Source organism: Scyliorhinus canicula, chromosome 16 (assembly GCF_902713615.1).
Source record: "Scyliorhinus canicula chromosome 16, sScyCan1.1, whole genome shotgun sequence".
Lineage (NCBI taxonomy): Eukaryota > Metazoa > Chordata > Chondrichthyes > Carcharhiniformes > Scyliorhinidae > Scyliorhinus > Scyliorhinus canicula.
The window spans coordinates 16,713,642-16,730,479 of NC_052161.1; the positions used below are offsets into that span (position 1 = coordinate 16,713,642).

Here is a 16,838-nt window from a genome sequence, read left to right on the forward strand (position 1 = left end):
ACCTACGGAACGGGCCGGTTGCATCGCAAACTGGGTGGCGCCTGGCACGGATCTTGTTTTTGGCCTTTCCTGCTATTCACCGGCCTCATTTCACTTGAGTGCAGGTGCAACAAGGCCAGAAGATCATGCCCTATATATCCCTTTCCTGAACTTGCTTCAAATTCTGTGTTCCTATGTTCCCCACCCCCATCAAAATATCGTCCTGTGGCACTGGCCTCTTGCTCTCCTAGGTGTCCAGCAACCTCCTAATGCCATCCTGTCTCATCAGTGTACCTCCGATTATCTCCATTAACTACCCCATCACCACCCTCCCACCCCCAAACTTTGCTGAATGTTATTGCAAGGAATAATTAATGTTAAGCACCCTATTACTGATACTGTGGTGGATGGGATAGTGCATTATAACATGTAGGATTGACAGCAACACAGGGACCCTGCCTTATTACTCAAAAATCAATGGCCAAAAATAGTTTTTTTAATCATCAAGGCTTCCACATACACATGAAGATCATTTGGGTGCACCAGGGTAAGTTGTCCACTGACTCATACATTGGGTTAGATTTTTGTTTGTTGCAATTGCCCACTGACTATTTGGGGTTTTGTACTGGAACGTACTGTAAATTAGGAACCAGAAAATGTAGACTTGTGTTAGTAAGGCAAGCATCTAAGTATTTTGCAGAGTCTGAACAAGGAAGTACCACAATTTTGAATTTGATGTCAAATCAGATACTGAAAGAGGAATAAAGAAAGAATGGGGGATTAAATTCGGAGAGAGTTAAGATTTTGTTTACTTTTTTAAAACCGCACCAATAATTACAGCTGAAATAATGAGACTCGGCACTTATAAAAGTGCCACTCAGTTTGTGTTGTAGTAATCAAGGTTTGCCACACCATTAAAAGGACACTTGAACAAAAATGGACAAGTCATTTTTCTTGTTAATTTAGTTTGTGTGCATATATGTATACATATATATGGTAGGTGTAGTATGTTCAGGCCATTCAATATATTTGAATAAAAGCAAATTACTGCGGATGCTGGAATCTGAAACCAAAAAGAAAATGCTGGAAAATCTCAGCAGGTCTGGCAGCATCTGTAGGGAGAAAAGAGCTAACGTTTAGAGTCCAGATGACCCTTTTTCAACATACTTGAATGGTGAGTTTTTTGGTGAAAAATTTTAATCATGCAGATTTTGGAAGAGCAGAGCATGTTGGATAGCAACGTTCTGATTTCGGCATTCAATTGCGGTCATTAGAAGTTATCATATTTACATGTCAGCGACCGCTGTTAACCTTGTCATTATTTCTACCAATGTTAGCCTTGTCATTATTTCTCCAAAAATTATGTAGAGATTTTTGTCTTTTATCAGTGGAAAAAGGCAGACAGCACTTCAAAAAACAGTAGTGGAACACCAATCAAGATCGAAGATCCTAATCAGTTTGTTCCATTAAACACAGATCCACGTGAAGTCCATGATAGGAGAAACAAGGTAAACCTTGTGGCTATTTAATTGTTGCATTTGGTTCCACATCAGAATATTTTCGTAAATATAACCACAATATCATTTAAGGGAAGATACTTCTAGTTAAAGTAGTCCTACTGCTTCCAAAGTTACCGGGTACAGAAACCAAGTTTTTGGATTGTGTCACGTGCATCTGGCTAGTAGGACAACAGAAAGCCAAATTGCCTATAAACTTTTAACTTCAGTGACTTAGTTACATGCAAGGCACAGTCTGAGGATAGGGAATATATTAAAAGTGTTCATTTTGTGATTTTATTAAGTGATAGTTATTGTTTTTATGGATTCCATTTGTGTAGAATTTAGAATTGGGTCATAATTGTACAATTAATGTGCGCTGTTTGTGCAGCTTTATGTATTTGTGATGAAAAGTTCTTCCAAACCCTTTGAACTTTTCAGAATAACATCTTTTCACCAATCTGCTCAAGGCCAGATGGTTTTAATTGAAGGTAAAATAATCACATGAAACACTTTGATGAGGTCAAAGATGTTTAATATTTACAGTGTCATGTTTCCTGACATATACAGCATGGCTGAACCAAGGACTGACTAATTGTTTTTGTTCCAGATTCGTGAGCAGAATCGATATGATATGAAGACTGCGGGGCCACAGTCACAATTGCTGGCTGGTATTGTTATAGAGAAGAAAAGCACTCCGGTATAGTTGTATCATATATCTCAATTTGGAATTTTTCCTTCAATTTGTGGTGTTTCTGTTAGTACAGATAGTTATAGTTCTCACCATTAAAATGTCCACATTTAAAATGGACAGCTGCTTGTACCTGCTACACAGTGGTAACTATTATCTATTTGCATTAAAGCCAATGTCAAAATTGCTAGTTTTGGCATCTTAAATGCTCCATTTTATTTTATGCAGACTGACTAAAGCAAAGAGAGAACTTGAGTAGTGTTGGAAAATGAGACTTGCTGTCAAAGCGTTTCATCTTGGACTCATCAGGGCTGATATCAAAATGCCAAATATCAAAGGGTACAACAATTTATACGGCATAAGGAAACGTGTGATGATTGGTTGGCAAGTCGTCTGATGGATTTGTTGCCATGGCATATGCATCAGGGAGCTATTGTCCTTCCGTGTTTTTGCTCATTCAAAAGAGGTGAAATGTCTGGACATATTCCTTTTGCCTGCAGAGGACAGGTCCATGCATATGAGTATATGTAGCTAATAACTAGCAAGCATATATGCGAGCATGACTGATTATCTTAAATTGGTTGTTAGTGTGACATACTCTAGATTGTTCAGCAAATGCTGCCAAATCACAGAATCATGTCTAACATTTGATGTATGTTCTGCATTTTGCAAGCACAGGTTCATTGAGTATGATAAATACTCCTAATGCGAGTGGGGCAATAATGGCTCCCATTTCCACAGCAACACCTTAACCAATCACGCTTCCTTTTCTCATGCAGTATAAATTGTTCTCTTTGAAATTTGGCATTCTTGCCTCTGTCCTGATGGGCGCAAGATGAACAGTTTCAACAGCATGTCTTATTTTTCAGCAGCTCTGTACTACCAAGTGATTAAAGAGTGAATTAGCAGTGAATTGTACCTACAATTTATATGAACCAATCAATTTTGGTAACAGTGTTAGTGATGCCAAATGCATAGTCGTCTGAAACCTAAGACCAATTGTTTTCATTCAGGTACCTCCTGTGTGTTTTCAGCATTTTTATTATTTCAGCTACCTTTATTACATGCACAGCATGAATGTTAATTGGTCCTTTCTGCAATCTGTAAATGAAATTAATTTTAATCTTTCAACACTACTCCTCCTTCCCAGCCATGTGTTGCAGCAAAACACATTCACAAGAATGCAACCGTTGTACGTCGTGGAGACTGTAATAGTAAATTTATGAAGCCCCACCCTGCCACATAGTCCCCCCTCAGTGAATATTCATACCGCGCCGATGTTTACAACAGATTCTGAAAAATATGAATCTGTCGAGGGGATCCCCACAGGGCACAAATGAAGGGCCACGGCACTGTCAGGTTGGTGGCTGGGGGAGAAAAGAGGAAACACCAGTGCTAATGGTGATTTGGGGGGGGGGGGGGGGGAGGCGTTGTAGAGAATGGTGATGAGAGCCTCCGATGTTTGGGGGGGAGGGGAGAATGGTGATGAGAGCTCCAATGTTTGTGGGGATGGGGGGGGGGGGGAGAGAAGCCCCATGTTCATGGGAGGGTAACCTGAGAGGTTTTCTTTGTGCTGATAAGGGCGCCATTTTTTTAAAATATATTTTTTTCAATTGAGGGGCAATTTAGCATGGCCTAGCCCTGTTCTCTGAGGACCTGTTGGCGAAATTAGGTCCCACCCCCTCAGTTCCAGCAAGAACCTTGGAGTGGCACTGAAAAGCTGATTGAGGATCAATCATTTCCTAAATGCCATAGAATGGCATGTTGGTGTCGCTCTTAGAGCCAGCAGGAATCACTCTGGTTAGGGCAGCATGATGGCGCAGTGGTTAGCACTGCTGCCTCACAGCGCCGAGGTCCCAGGTTCGATCCCGGCTCTGGGTCACTGTCCATGTGGAGTTTGCACATTCTCCCCGTGTTTGTGTGTGTTTTGTCCCCACAACCCAATGATGTGCAGGGTCGGTGGATTGGCCACGCTAAATTGCCCCTTAATTGGAAAAAATGAATTGAGTACTCTAAATTTATTTTTTTTAAAGGAATCACTCATCACTCTGGTTTTCCCACTGGCAGGGGAGCACTTAGTTGCTGATCAAGAGAATTGTGCCAAGGACTATTTCCATGGGAACCGAGAAAGTGAAGAGAATATTTAATGAATGATTATGGAATTATGAAGGGTTTTGATGGTGACTAATAAAAGACAATTTCTTATGGAGAGTCGTGACACCTCTTCAAGTTAAAATTCAGTGAGGAATGAGGTTGAGAAAATTCTCTACGTACAAAGCTATTAAAATAGAAAGAAATTGAGGCAGTAGTCATTGCATTATTAAGGAAAATTATATCAACATATCAATCTTTGAAGCAGAACAAGATATTGTATGGGAGATGGTTGGTGATGCCCGAGGAACAACAGTAGGATTTGTTTTGAATTGTTCAATTCCATTATGCCAATGGATGGCATAGCCCCTGTGCCAAATAGACTCCTGTGCTTTAACATCTATGGTTCTGTGAATTTCTAATGAAGCACTGAACCAAAAGCAGAATGAATGCTAACAGAAAAGGATTTAATTAGCATGCTGTTAGGATGGTTTACAGCTCAAATAAAAAACATTTTAATCCCTAAATTTAATTCTTTGATCTTCCCATACTTGCGTTAGCCCCCTGCATGCATACTGGTGATACTGTCTAATTGCCAGACATTTCCACAGAAACTATAAAAAATGTTTATTTGTCAATCAAGTGACCTATACTTGTGTGATAGGGGAAGGGTTTGTCCTAGAACCTAGCCGAGGAAGCCAGAATACCATATGTATGATTTGAGCACTGGAATTTGAACTTGGTTTCGCACTTCAGTGTTATTGCTATTAGGATGCCCCTAGGTTATTTTGAGTGGTAATAGTTAGCTTAGTTAAAGTCGTACTTCTATGTTTTATTGACTGAGAAAGGAAGTGATAGTAAATCATCTCCTGCACAAAGATACAATCATTGGTTATATATTAGAAAGCTTGCATCAAACTGTAAGATGATGGTCTGAATTTTCTGAGAATTGTGTGATAGTTAAAATCCTCCACCACTACCAAAACCTAAAATTAATTAAGTAAATTTACTTCTCAGCACGTGCAGTTGGAAATCGAAGACCAGTTGCCACCAGGTCCACCTAACCCATTCAGTTACTTAAATGAGTGCGAATTGGAGGAATACAAAAAAATAATTGAACGGAAGCAACAAGGATTGGACGGTAAAATCTTTTTTTTTGATAATGAAGGCCTTGATTACATGCAGAATTTCTGTGTTCAGTATGGGAAAAGAACAAAGTTGTTGCCTTTGGATAACTTGGAAACAGTGACCTCTTGTGGTTAACAAATCTAAATGTCCCATGTAGACTCGTGTTAATATTTGTTTTCCTGGTTTATTTAGGACGTCGATTGGATCCTAACCTACGCAATTCTGGAGTATTGAAACTCCAGATGTACGAAAGGATATTTATGTCCACAATGGCAGCCTTCGCTCCCTCCATCCTGAGTTCTATTGCTCACAATGTGTCCCCTCACTTGTATTCCAGCTTCAATTAAGATTGTGTTTGAGATCACTGCCCCTCTGTCCACCTAATGATATTGGAAGGTGCCGTGTAGAGTACTGGGGAGGATAGTTGTGGTGGGAAGAGGGGGAAGGAACGGTGGTGAAATACGCAAAGGCAGCATGTGCATGAAGGAAAGGAGAGGGGATGAGAGAGGGCAAGAAAGTGAGTGTACAATAAGAGAGAGGCTTGCCTAGTTCGGGGAGGAGATCCGGATCCATATTCAACAGTAGTCTGTATCTGCCCGGTTATCGATTGACCTGCAGTCTGGCAAGTTAACTTTGAGAAGCAAGTGGAGAAGCTTAGTTGGGTAAGAAAATCTGAACACATGGTTGAAATGACTATTTTTCTGGAGAACCCCCACCCAACACACACACGCGCTCTCAAATCAATTCGCAACATGTGCTACTAGAATCCCTCCAGGTTCCTGTTAAATGGGGGACCACTTCATCTCTGCCCAATTTCTCACAGCAATGAACTTCCATTCTTGTCAGGAGCATTTGATCTCAAGGCAGAGCTCATCCCTATGCCCCTCTCACATTGAATAGTCATGAACAGAATGATGCTCGACTTGCCACTTATCCCAACTTGGAGCAAACATGACCTTTAATATCTTCCATAGCATGATACTCTTTTCACTTAACTTTTGAGCTGTGGATGAGAATGAGCAATAAACTGTGCTTTCCTTGGGACTTCCGGTGGCGGAATGTGAAAGAGAGGTCGCTCAATAGGTAGCTCCAACCAGGATCCACATGTTTTAGGCCTTTTTGCCAGATTCTTTGGGAGATTTTTTGTAGGAAAGCATTCTGAATCGGTACTGCAGGGTTCCCACACCAAATACATGCCAAAAAGAAAAGGGAAAGGTAGCAAAAAGCAACCAGTGGACAATTCTTTGGCGGACTCGGAGGCTTTGCACAGTTCCTCAGCGGACAAAATGGCAACAGCTGCACTGCAAGCAAAAGCCGCCCCGATAACAGCGGACATGCTCTAATATGTGCTCGCAAAGTAGTTTGTAAAACATTTTGACAAGAAGTGGAAGTTGGTGACGAAGAGTCTGCGTAAATCAATTAAGGAAGCACTGGGCACTGTCACAGTGAAACTTGATAGGACCACCGAGGCAGTAACGAAGAATAGCGAGGTGCTGGAGGGTGTGGAGAAGGCGCTGACGAAGCACAGTGAGCAGCTTGTGGCGTTAGAGGCCCAGATGGTGGTGGTGGCCAATGAGAATAAGAGTGAAGGCTAAGGTCGATGATCTCAAAAATCAGCGAAGAAGGCAGTACCTCAGAATCGTGGGGTTGCCAGAGGGGTAAAGGGGTCGAATCCCACTAAATATCTATTGCAGATGTTTGGGAAGATGACGGGCGATGGTGGACATTGGAAGTTACATGTGGTGTCATTGGCTTGAATAGCAGTCCCCTTGTATAAAATCGGGTTCTGAATTAAAGAGCTATGATTGGAAGATTGTGCAGTATTTCCTTAATTTTCAGGTATACCTTCATCGGAGTTGAGATCTAAGCTCCCAGAGGCTTGTTCTAGAACTGAAAAGTGGAGAGTACGGTGACATAGAGTAACCTTCTTCCCTTCCTTTCTCTTATGAAAGGAATGACTGACATTACCCGCCTGGCAGTAAAATATTTTTGGGAAGTGGAAACTTCTTGTATTTGACTCCATGTATTCGTGCATTAAGAATAGACTTAAATCATCCCATGGCAATATTGAACAAGAATGGAGGTTTTCTGTTATCTTCTGGCCATTATTTGTCTCCAAATCAATATCACAAAAATAGATTAGCATTTTTAAAATTTGTAGGAACATTCTGTGTACAATTTGGTTGTATTGGTTCCTGACATACTTGCCTGACTATAAGTAATTAATTGATCACCTTTCCGAGTGTGTGTAAGGCACTATAATAAAGAGTTTCCCCCCCTTGACTTCCGGTGACGGCGAGCGGGAGGCAGCCGAATACTGGAGGGCTCACGCTCGGGAATAGGAATTTTGGAGTTTTAACGCCCGCTCCCGGGGGCAATGGAGGCTGAAAAGGCTGTAAGAAGGCACAGGGAGGAAAAATGTCCAAGCTTGGGAGAAAAAAGGCCGTGAAAAGGGAGGTTAACGGAAGTCCGCCGGGGAGTGAAAAAGTCAGCGCAGGAACTGTACGGAAAGCGGAGGCTGGAGCACCAGGGGAGGCCGCATCACTCACAGCAGAAGAAATGACCAAGGTGATGGCTGTGGAACTTGAAAAACAGTTCACAAAGCACATGGAAGCGATGAAGAAGGAGGTGGGGGCGGTATTGAAAGTGCTGGTGGAAGAGGCGATTGCCCCGGCGAGGGCGGCGGTATCAAGCGCAGCGCCGGAGGTGCGGGAGCAAGGTGAGACACTGAAGGAAGTGGAAGCGGCATTATCGCAGCATGGTGATCAACTGCCCTCGATGGGGAAGGAGGTGCGGGGGGTGATAGAGACCAACAAGGGTCTGCGAGCCAAAATGGAAGACCTGGAAAACAGATCCAGGCTACAGAATCTGAGGATTGTGGGTCTGCCCGAAGGGGTGGAAGGCCCGAGGCCGACGGAGTATTTTGCCACGATGTTAGCGAAGCTATTGGGGGAGGGGGACGATCCTTCCCGATATGAACTGGATCAGGCACATCGGTCGTGGAGGCCTATACCAAAGGCGAGTGAGCCGCCAAGAGTAGTAACTCCGTGTTATTTTTTTTAAAATAAAGATTCCCCTAATCTTTATCTCCTTCTCCTCAACTGCCCATAATTTTAAACAATGTTGCATCAAAGCTTTAACATTATGGATGAAATTGTTTAGATAGAAAGAAGTTAGAGTTAAAGTCCTGGAAGATCATTTTTATGACAGTCTCATAATATAACCCAAGTGCTTAATACTAAACTTCTAAACGCAGAATGTTGAGCTATTCTTTAATTGTGCCAATGCACACCAGTTGTTTGCCCCTCATTTGATAGGTCAAATCTTTAGTTTAGTTGTTTACCATATTTTGGGGGCTTTTCACAGTAACTTCATTGCAGTGTTAATGTAAGCCTACTTGTGACAATAAAGATGAGTATTATTATCATCCCACATTACACTCTCAGCAGCACACACACTCCCAGCAGCGCACACACTACCAGCAGCACACACACTACCAGCAGCGCACACACTACCAGCAGCGCACACACTCCCAGCAGCGCACACACTCCCAGCAGCGCACACACTCCCAGCAGCGCGCACACTCCCAGCAGCGCACACACTCCCAGCAGCGCACACACTCCCAGCAGCGCACACACTCCCAGCAGCGCGCACACTCCCAGCAGCACGCACACTCCCAGCAGCGCGCACACTCCCAGCAGCGCACACACTCCCAGCAGTATACACACACACTCCCCAGCAGCGCACACACTCCCAGCAGCGCACACACTCCCAGCAGCGCGCACACTCCCAGCAGCGCGCACACTCCCAGCAGCGCGCACACTCCCAGCAGCGCGCACACTCCCAGCAGCGCGCACACTCCCAGCAGCGCGCACACTCCCAGCAGCGCGCACACTCCCAGCAGCGCGCACACTCCCAGCAGCGCACACACTCCCCAGCAGCATACACACACACTCCCCAGCAGTATGCACAACCAGTGTTAACTAGCAATCAACTGGCAAGAGTCCTGTAACATTTTTTTTTTTAATTAAAAATCAGGATAATTGGCAGCAGTGACTTAAATGGTGGCTGGTAAAATTGAATGGGAACTCCCTGAGCCAGTTGAAGACGGTCGCTAATTTAATTAGCGTTAACTAATTTTAATGGTTACATTTGAAGATTGCTGCAAGTATAGTTACTTTTGAACCAAAAGGTGATCTTGATGACAAAAAGCTATTCAAAGTTGTCCATATCTTTACAAGATCATTATGTGGGAAAAATAGTTTAATGAGCCTTGTAAATTTTATTTATCTAACTAACTTTCATTACATTTGGGAGGAAATTTATTTATATTTTTTGCAAGCGTTAGTAATGGATGACATTGGCAGTCATAGATTAGTAGGCCTCAGATTTATGACTGATGTCCCAATCCAAGAGAAAAGCATGAATTCCGTTCAAAACCTTGTACAGTCTGAAATGTATGATTGTATGTCCAGTTACCTCTACTTGTGATTCAGCGGAAAAAAGTTTAGGTCTGCTTTCCCCACATTTGTTGGGGGGTTTCTCGGCAGCCGTGTTGGTGAGATCATGGCCTGTATTTAATGGCACATAGTGCCAAAAATGAGCCCCCATGTCAAACTTGCCATTCCTAGCACCTCCGCCATCTAATTCGCCTCGCACCTCAGCTTCTTGCCGCTAAAAGGAGGGGAGCTACTTTTAAGCGCTCCCTCACTATTCACACCCAGTCAAAACATGAGCATGGCTGCGTGCAGACCTGCTCCTCCCTTTAGTGATGCCGACCTGACCAGGCTTCTTAGCGTCGTGGATGAGGGGTGGTGGTCACCCTGTTTCCCCGAGTTGGTTGGAGAACCAGCAACAGAGTTAGCAATGCCACCAGGGAAGCAGTGGCAGCTGCAGTGAGTGCAGGCAGCATGACCAGGAGGACCGCCGTCTAATGTCGGAAGAAGACAAACTGCATCCAACGAGCTGCAAGGGTAAGTTACCACCTCTCTCCTGGCATCCGTTCCACTTGCCACCCCTCAAATTTCCAAACCCCCTCCGAGTTGACTGGCTGACACCTCGAACCTCCCCATAGCCAATCTTCAAACTTGTTCCTCAGAAACCCCTGGCACCCAACAGCACAACTCCTTCATGCCTAGAGGGAAAAGGGCAACGGTAGGGGGAGGAATCCCAGAGATCTGAGTCCTCACCCACTATGAGGAAAGGGCCCTGGAGATAGTGGGATTGCCCAAGGAGAGAGCTGTGACTGACAGGTTGGCCTGTGCCAATGAGGTGAAGATCACCTGCCCCTTCACCCACATGACCTGTCTCAAGTGAGTTGTTGATGTCCCACAAAATTAACCTTTCCCTTTCACTTACCACATGTCCATTGTCTTGCAGGATCATCATCTGAAGGGCCATTCAGAGGTCACCCAGGTCCTTACGGGTACTTTCAGGGAGGAGAAAGCGGTGGAGGCCAACCTGAGGTCTGCCACCAAGGAGATTTTGGCGGTCTCCAGTCCTTCTGAATTCCAGCCTTCCCTCCTTCCCCCTCCTGACACTGGCGTAACTCAAGGGCAGAGGCAGAACTGGGTGTCCTGCGAAGTCTGTGACACTGGTAAATCAGCTGGGGCCCTCCAGTCCAGGCACTGCAGAGGACAGCCACCAAAGGCATCAAATGCCACAGGGTGTGGAAAACAGCAGGTTGCCTCCACCCCTGATGTGCATCCTGGTGACATACCTACATGTAGCACTAGACCACCCCGTGTGTGGGTCGGCGGGTATCGGGAGGATCATGGAGCGATTGGTTGCCCCGAGCGCGGGAGGAAATGACCAATGGCCATGACTGGCTTTTAAATATGTCGGTATTGACAGGCTTTCAAGAATGCCGACCCTGCACATGTGTGCCTGGCCCCCTCAGCCGGATCTAGCAGTGCGCAGGCCCGGAGTCCAGTGGGGCAGACCGCCTCCTCCTGACGTCATGCTGTCCCAGGACCAGATTAATTTTTAAATCGATGGTGCCTTCCAGCCAGAAGCAACGGCAGAGAGCAGGTCACACATCCAGTGCGGACAGACTTCAGAGGAACTATCTGGTGACCGCTGCACGGCTGCTGATGCATAGAAGGTGGAGGAAGGAACATCCAAGAGAGACAGCAGTTGTCTTCACGTTCTCTGGACACAAAATCATAGAGGAGAGATTCTCCATTTTTTAGCTCCAGCAAGTAAGCAACAGGTCTGTGTGAAGAACTGAAGATGGATCATTTTGGAATAAGGAAGAGAGGGCCAGAGACATAAACAGGCCGGATCTCGTAACTGAATCTGTTGAAAAGAACTCTGGAGAATCCACGCAGGACAAAGCAGTGCTGGTGTGAGCTCCAGGGCCTCTGATGAGCAACCCATTAAGAAGCTGAAATCAGGGCAGCACAGTGGCGCAGTGGTTAGCACTGGGACTAAGGCGCTGAGGACCCGGGTTCGAATCCCGGCCCTGGGTCACTTTCCGTATGGAGTTTGCACATTCTCCCCTTGTCTACATGGGTTTCACCCCCACAACCCAAAGATGTGCTGGTTAGGTGGATTGGCCACGCTAAATTGCCCCTTAATTGGAAAAAAATAATTGGGTACTCTAAAAATTTTTTTTTTAAAGGAGCTGAAATCGAGAACAAAGGAGTATAAAGATGATTTCTTGAAATATGCCTTTATTAATTGTGCCAATACAAATCAGGGTGCAAAAAGCTCGTGTGTGTTATTTGCAGGGAAGTACTGGCAACTGAAAGTTTAAAACCATCAAAGTGTAAAAGGCATTTGAAGACTAAGGATGGCAAGTTTGAGAACAAACCTCTTGATTTTTTTCAAAGGATGCAGCGAGAACTTAAATTATTAGCTGAAGTCCTTAGCACAAATGTAACATTGAATGACAAAGTAAGTGAGATTCTGAGGACCAAACAAGCTCACCTGTTGCATTAAGGGTGAGAACAAATAGTGTGTTGCGAAGGTTGGCTAGCGTGGGTCGCGAAGATTGGCCGGCTTGGTTTGTGAAGGTCAGCTGGCTTGGGCCGTGTAGGTCGGCCGGCGTGGGTCGCGAAGCACAGCCGGCTTGGGTCGCAAAGGTCGGCCAGTTAGTAAAAATGAGCACCGAGTGAACACTTGTGAGGTCACTCTCTGCAGCTAGAGGGAATGGAATTCTGCCACATTAAAATGTTCACTATTAAAACATGTCACACCTGATGCATATGAAGCCTCTCGCGTTAATCTTCACAGTGGGCGAGGGCAGCATGGTGGCGCAGTGGTAGCACTGCCGAGGTCCCAGGTTTGATCCCGGCTCTATGCCACTGTCCGTGTGGAGTTTGCACATTCTCCCCGTGTTTGCGTGGGTTTTGCCCCACAATCCAAAGATGTGCAGGGTAGGTGGATTGGCCATGCTAAATTGCCCTTAATTGGAAAAGAAAGAATTGGATACTCTAAATTTATATATTTTTTTCAATCTTCACAGTGGGCCTGCCCGCACCATTCCCCCCCCCCCCCCCCCAAAAAAATCCGGCACAGCTGTCCAAGATCAAAAGCCCCTGATGCAGATTCCGTTTAGAGGATGGGTATGAGTGCACTGTCAGCAGAAAGACAGGAGCCAGACTTTATCAGATTCTGAGAAGGAGGGATAATCACTCTCCTGTATAGTGACCCGCTGACGGTGACCATCCTGGATTGATGTTATACAGATCCTTGGAGATTGAAACAGGATGGTCGGGGAGGGGCAGTGTGATGGGGAGCAGGGGGAAGGGATGGGTTGGTGATCATAGAATTTGCAGTGCAGAAGGAGACCATTCAGCCTATTGACTCTGTACTGGCCCTTGAAAAGACCACCCCACTTAAGCCCCCCGCTTTCACCCTATTCCCATAATCCAGTAACCCCACCTAATATTTCTGGGCACTAAAGGCAATTTTGCGTGGCCAATCCACCGAACCTGCACATCTTTGGACTGAGGGAGGAAACCCACGCAGACACGGGGAGAATGTGCAGACTCCGCACAGACAGTGACCCAAGCCGGGAATCGAACCTGGGACCCTGGAGCTGTGAAGCAATTGTGTTAACCATTGTGCTACCGTGCTGGCCCAAAGGAAAGGGGTGGGGGAGTGAAGGAGGCGAGAAAAGAGAGAGGGGGGGGTGAGGTTGTAGAGCTGACACACAGCCTCATCCTAGGAAAATCTGGAGGCGATGAGGGGCTTCCTTGATCCTCCTGGCATGTCAGTGTCAGACCTTTGCTGCAGCCTGTCCTCCATCCGGTTCCTTCTCGAGGTCTTCCTCCAGCCCCTCCTGGTCCGCTGCCTTCCACTCAGGTGAGGCTGCATATCTCTCTGCCTCCAGCTTCTCCTCCTCCAGCATGTCACTGCACTGCTCTGCCAGATTGTGGAGGGCACAGCAGACCACCACAAAGCAGAGGTCCCTCTGGAGGATGTACTGCAGAGCACCACCACAGCAGTCAAGGCATCGGAACTGCATTTTGAGCAGCCGGATGCACGGCTCAATGACCGCACTGGTGGCAGCTTGGGCCTCACTGTATCAGGTCTCTGCCTCAGCCTCAGGCCTCCGCACCAGGGTCGTCAGCTATGTCCCCAGCCGGTATCCCTTGTCCCCCACAAACCAACCTGTCATCCTGGTGTGATCCTCAAAGACACCCAGGATGTAGGTGTCATCCAAGCTCCCAGGATAGTGTTTTACACATGCATCATTCAATGGGGAAGGTCGCACACTATCTGAACATTCAGGCTGTGGAACACCTTCCTGTCAATAAAGGGAAGTCCTCGATGTCCTGGTGCTTCCAGGGTGACATGCGTACGATCGATGGCCCTCTGGGGCATCTCGCCGATGGCAGCAAATCCTGCAGCCCGGCATCTTGGGCATCCAGATCAAAAGTGATAAGCAATATAGTCTGATGCCTGGGCATCCAGATGCACCTGTGTCATAATGACTACGATATGCCATACAGGTCCCTGCTCGAGCCCTGGAATGACCCGGTAGCATAGAAGTTTAGGGCTTCAGTGACCTTCACAGCCACTGGGAACAGGGGTCCTCCTCCTCCAAGGGGTGTCATGCCACAAGGATGTTGGCACAGATACCACACTGTCTCCCTCTTGAGATGCTGTCCGTCAGTTCATGGAAGGACAAACGACACCTTGGGCCATCTCTATCTTTTCCTTTTGGCTCCCTCCTCGGATTGATGGGTGGCCTGATCTTCAGGATGTGCTATGGCCCCCTGCACATGTGGTGCCACCTCCACCCTACTTTGGTGTTGCTGCCACTTTCAGCGCCTACCTGTCTTGGCTACCACAAGCACAGCGAGAGCAGCCACTGTGGATCTACAACCGCAAACATTTTTTTATCCCAAAGAAATTGGAGAAGGAGAGAAACTGACAATCTTCTGTTCAGGCTTCCATCCCGGGACCTTCAAATCAAATCAAGCCTCCCTCACCCTTACCATGACTGTCCTGCCTTACGAGTGAAATCCAGCAAGCCAGTTGTACTGACAAACCTTGCTGTGCACACTTAGCCCTGGCCACATCAGGAGCCCCTAGATCCCAGACCTCTGCCAGGCACATTCGGGACGCTGTGCTCATCCAGACACTTAACCTTTGGCCGCGAGAGGATCCTCAGTAATGAAGTCCTGCTCTTTAGTGATTGTTGGAGCTGCATCTATGATGTTGACTCTCCTATAGTTCAGGTGCATTGTTCAGGCAGCAAAGGTTGCTGAACATATAGTCCACTAATCATCCTCTCAGACATGGCACCTGTGCCTTTGAGTTCAGTAACATGAAGTGCTCTTGCAACTAACGAGGCTAAACCGTTATTTGATATAGCCTTCAGCCATAAAACCTCTGTTCAATGCAGTGTTGCTTCCCAGCTGTCCTAATGAATGTTACTTAAGGGCAGCACGGTGGCCCTGTACTGTCACAGCGCCGAGGTCCCAAGTTCGATCCCAACTCTGGGTCACTGTCCGTGTGGAGTTTGCACATTCTCCCCATGTGCAGGCAAGGTGGATTGGCCTCGATAAATTGCCCCTTAATTGGAAAACATGAATTGGGTACACTAAATTTATTTTAAAAGATGAATGTTACTTAACAATTTTAAAACTTAATGGGTTTGCCTGATAGCTGAGAAGCTAGAGGCTGCTCACAGCCAAAGGGAGTGAAGTTGAATTTTAAGATAGAACCATACTGCAGTTTCTGTCTTGGGAGAGTTTGGTAGGACAGGCTGCAGCTATGATTGCCTCCGTTACAGGTCTCTGGGACAGCAGCTCTGTGCCCTTGAGCTGCATGCTGGTAAAAGGAAAGGGCTACTTGCCTCCTCAGTTCCACTCAGCAGCCATCGCGCCAGCTTTGTTTTTGAAAAGGAGTACTAAACGACGCCATGCATGTCTTCTCACTGGGGAGTCGGGTAACTCCCTGGAGACCACTGAATTTGACTTCAAGCTAATTGATGAGATTGAAATGAATGCAAATTAGGCTTGATGATATTCCTGCCATTTTGGGGCAAAATCCACAACACTCCATCGGGAGCGAGCCAGGGGAATCACAAAATGGCATGAATCTCAATTTATGCCCTTCTGCTAGTCACCTGGCATGCCCGGATCCACACCAGGCGCAACGTGGCTACTGACTCACGCCCATTGTCATAGTTGCAAATTCTTCCCCCACTCACCACCACCAATCCTCCAGCACCAACAATCAAGTTATTAAACTTTCCCATTTGTTATACCATTGGCAGCCATATTGTTATAATTGTCATTATTGTGCTCAAAATTTTCCATGGGGTTTCTCTGTTGTTTGACAGGAAACTAAAACCAAGGCTGCAATACCTTTTATTAGGTAGAATATTCCTGGAGGCTATTATGATTGTGTGGTATATGAATTGGTGTAAATAGTTCCAGCAATTTTCATTATTGCAAAAATAAAATGGATGCTTGTTTCATACAAGAAATCCGCTCACTAAGCAGTCTGAGCCTATGTTCGCTTGACTTTTTAATATATTTTATTACCAACATGTATTAAAACAGATTACAACACATAAACACTCTGGAAAACATACTTCCCAGCAATCAACTATACAGTCTGTACCAATGTTTTCCCCTGTCTATGTTCTCATGATATTCCAGTACTGTGAATATTTGTTTTTCCTTAAACTGTTATTTTTTTGTAACTTCCATCTTAGCCATAAAACTTCTGTTCAATGCAGTGTTGCATACCAACTGACCTAATGAATGTAACTGCCATACTTAAGTTTAAAAAAATATATCAAAACAATGCAAAAAATGAATGGTTTTGCCTGATGGCACAGATCCTTGATGTTTACTGAATTGCCTATTTTAAGCTGGAGCAGCAATAGAAATACACCAATTGTCTCGGCCAGAGAAATGAAAAAAGTAGCCAGACTAAAGTATGCTTAATTGCCGTCCATATCTCTGTTGGACACTGCATCTGGAGAT

General features: G+C 45.6%; 1 protein-coding gene across 7 annotated transcripts in view; it reads left to right on the top strand.

Annotated features, from left to right (window-relative positions):
* LOC119979493 (gamma-adducin-like) overlaps window positions 1-16,838 on the top strand; it is a 240,799-nt gene that overhangs the window by 217,886 nt on the left and 6,075 nt on the right. For all 7 annotated transcript variants that reach the window (XM_038821788.1, XM_038821792.1, XM_038821789.1 and 4 more), the window contains 3 exons: window positions 1,368-1,487; window positions 2,086-2,175; window positions 5,275-5,398. In XM_038821788.1, coding sequence (XP_038677716.1) covers window positions 1,368-1,487; window positions 2,086-2,175; window positions 5,275-5,398 — 334 coding nt within the window. The remainder of the gene's footprint in view (window positions 1-1,367; window positions 1,488-2,085; window positions 2,176-5,274; window positions 5,399-16,838) is intronic.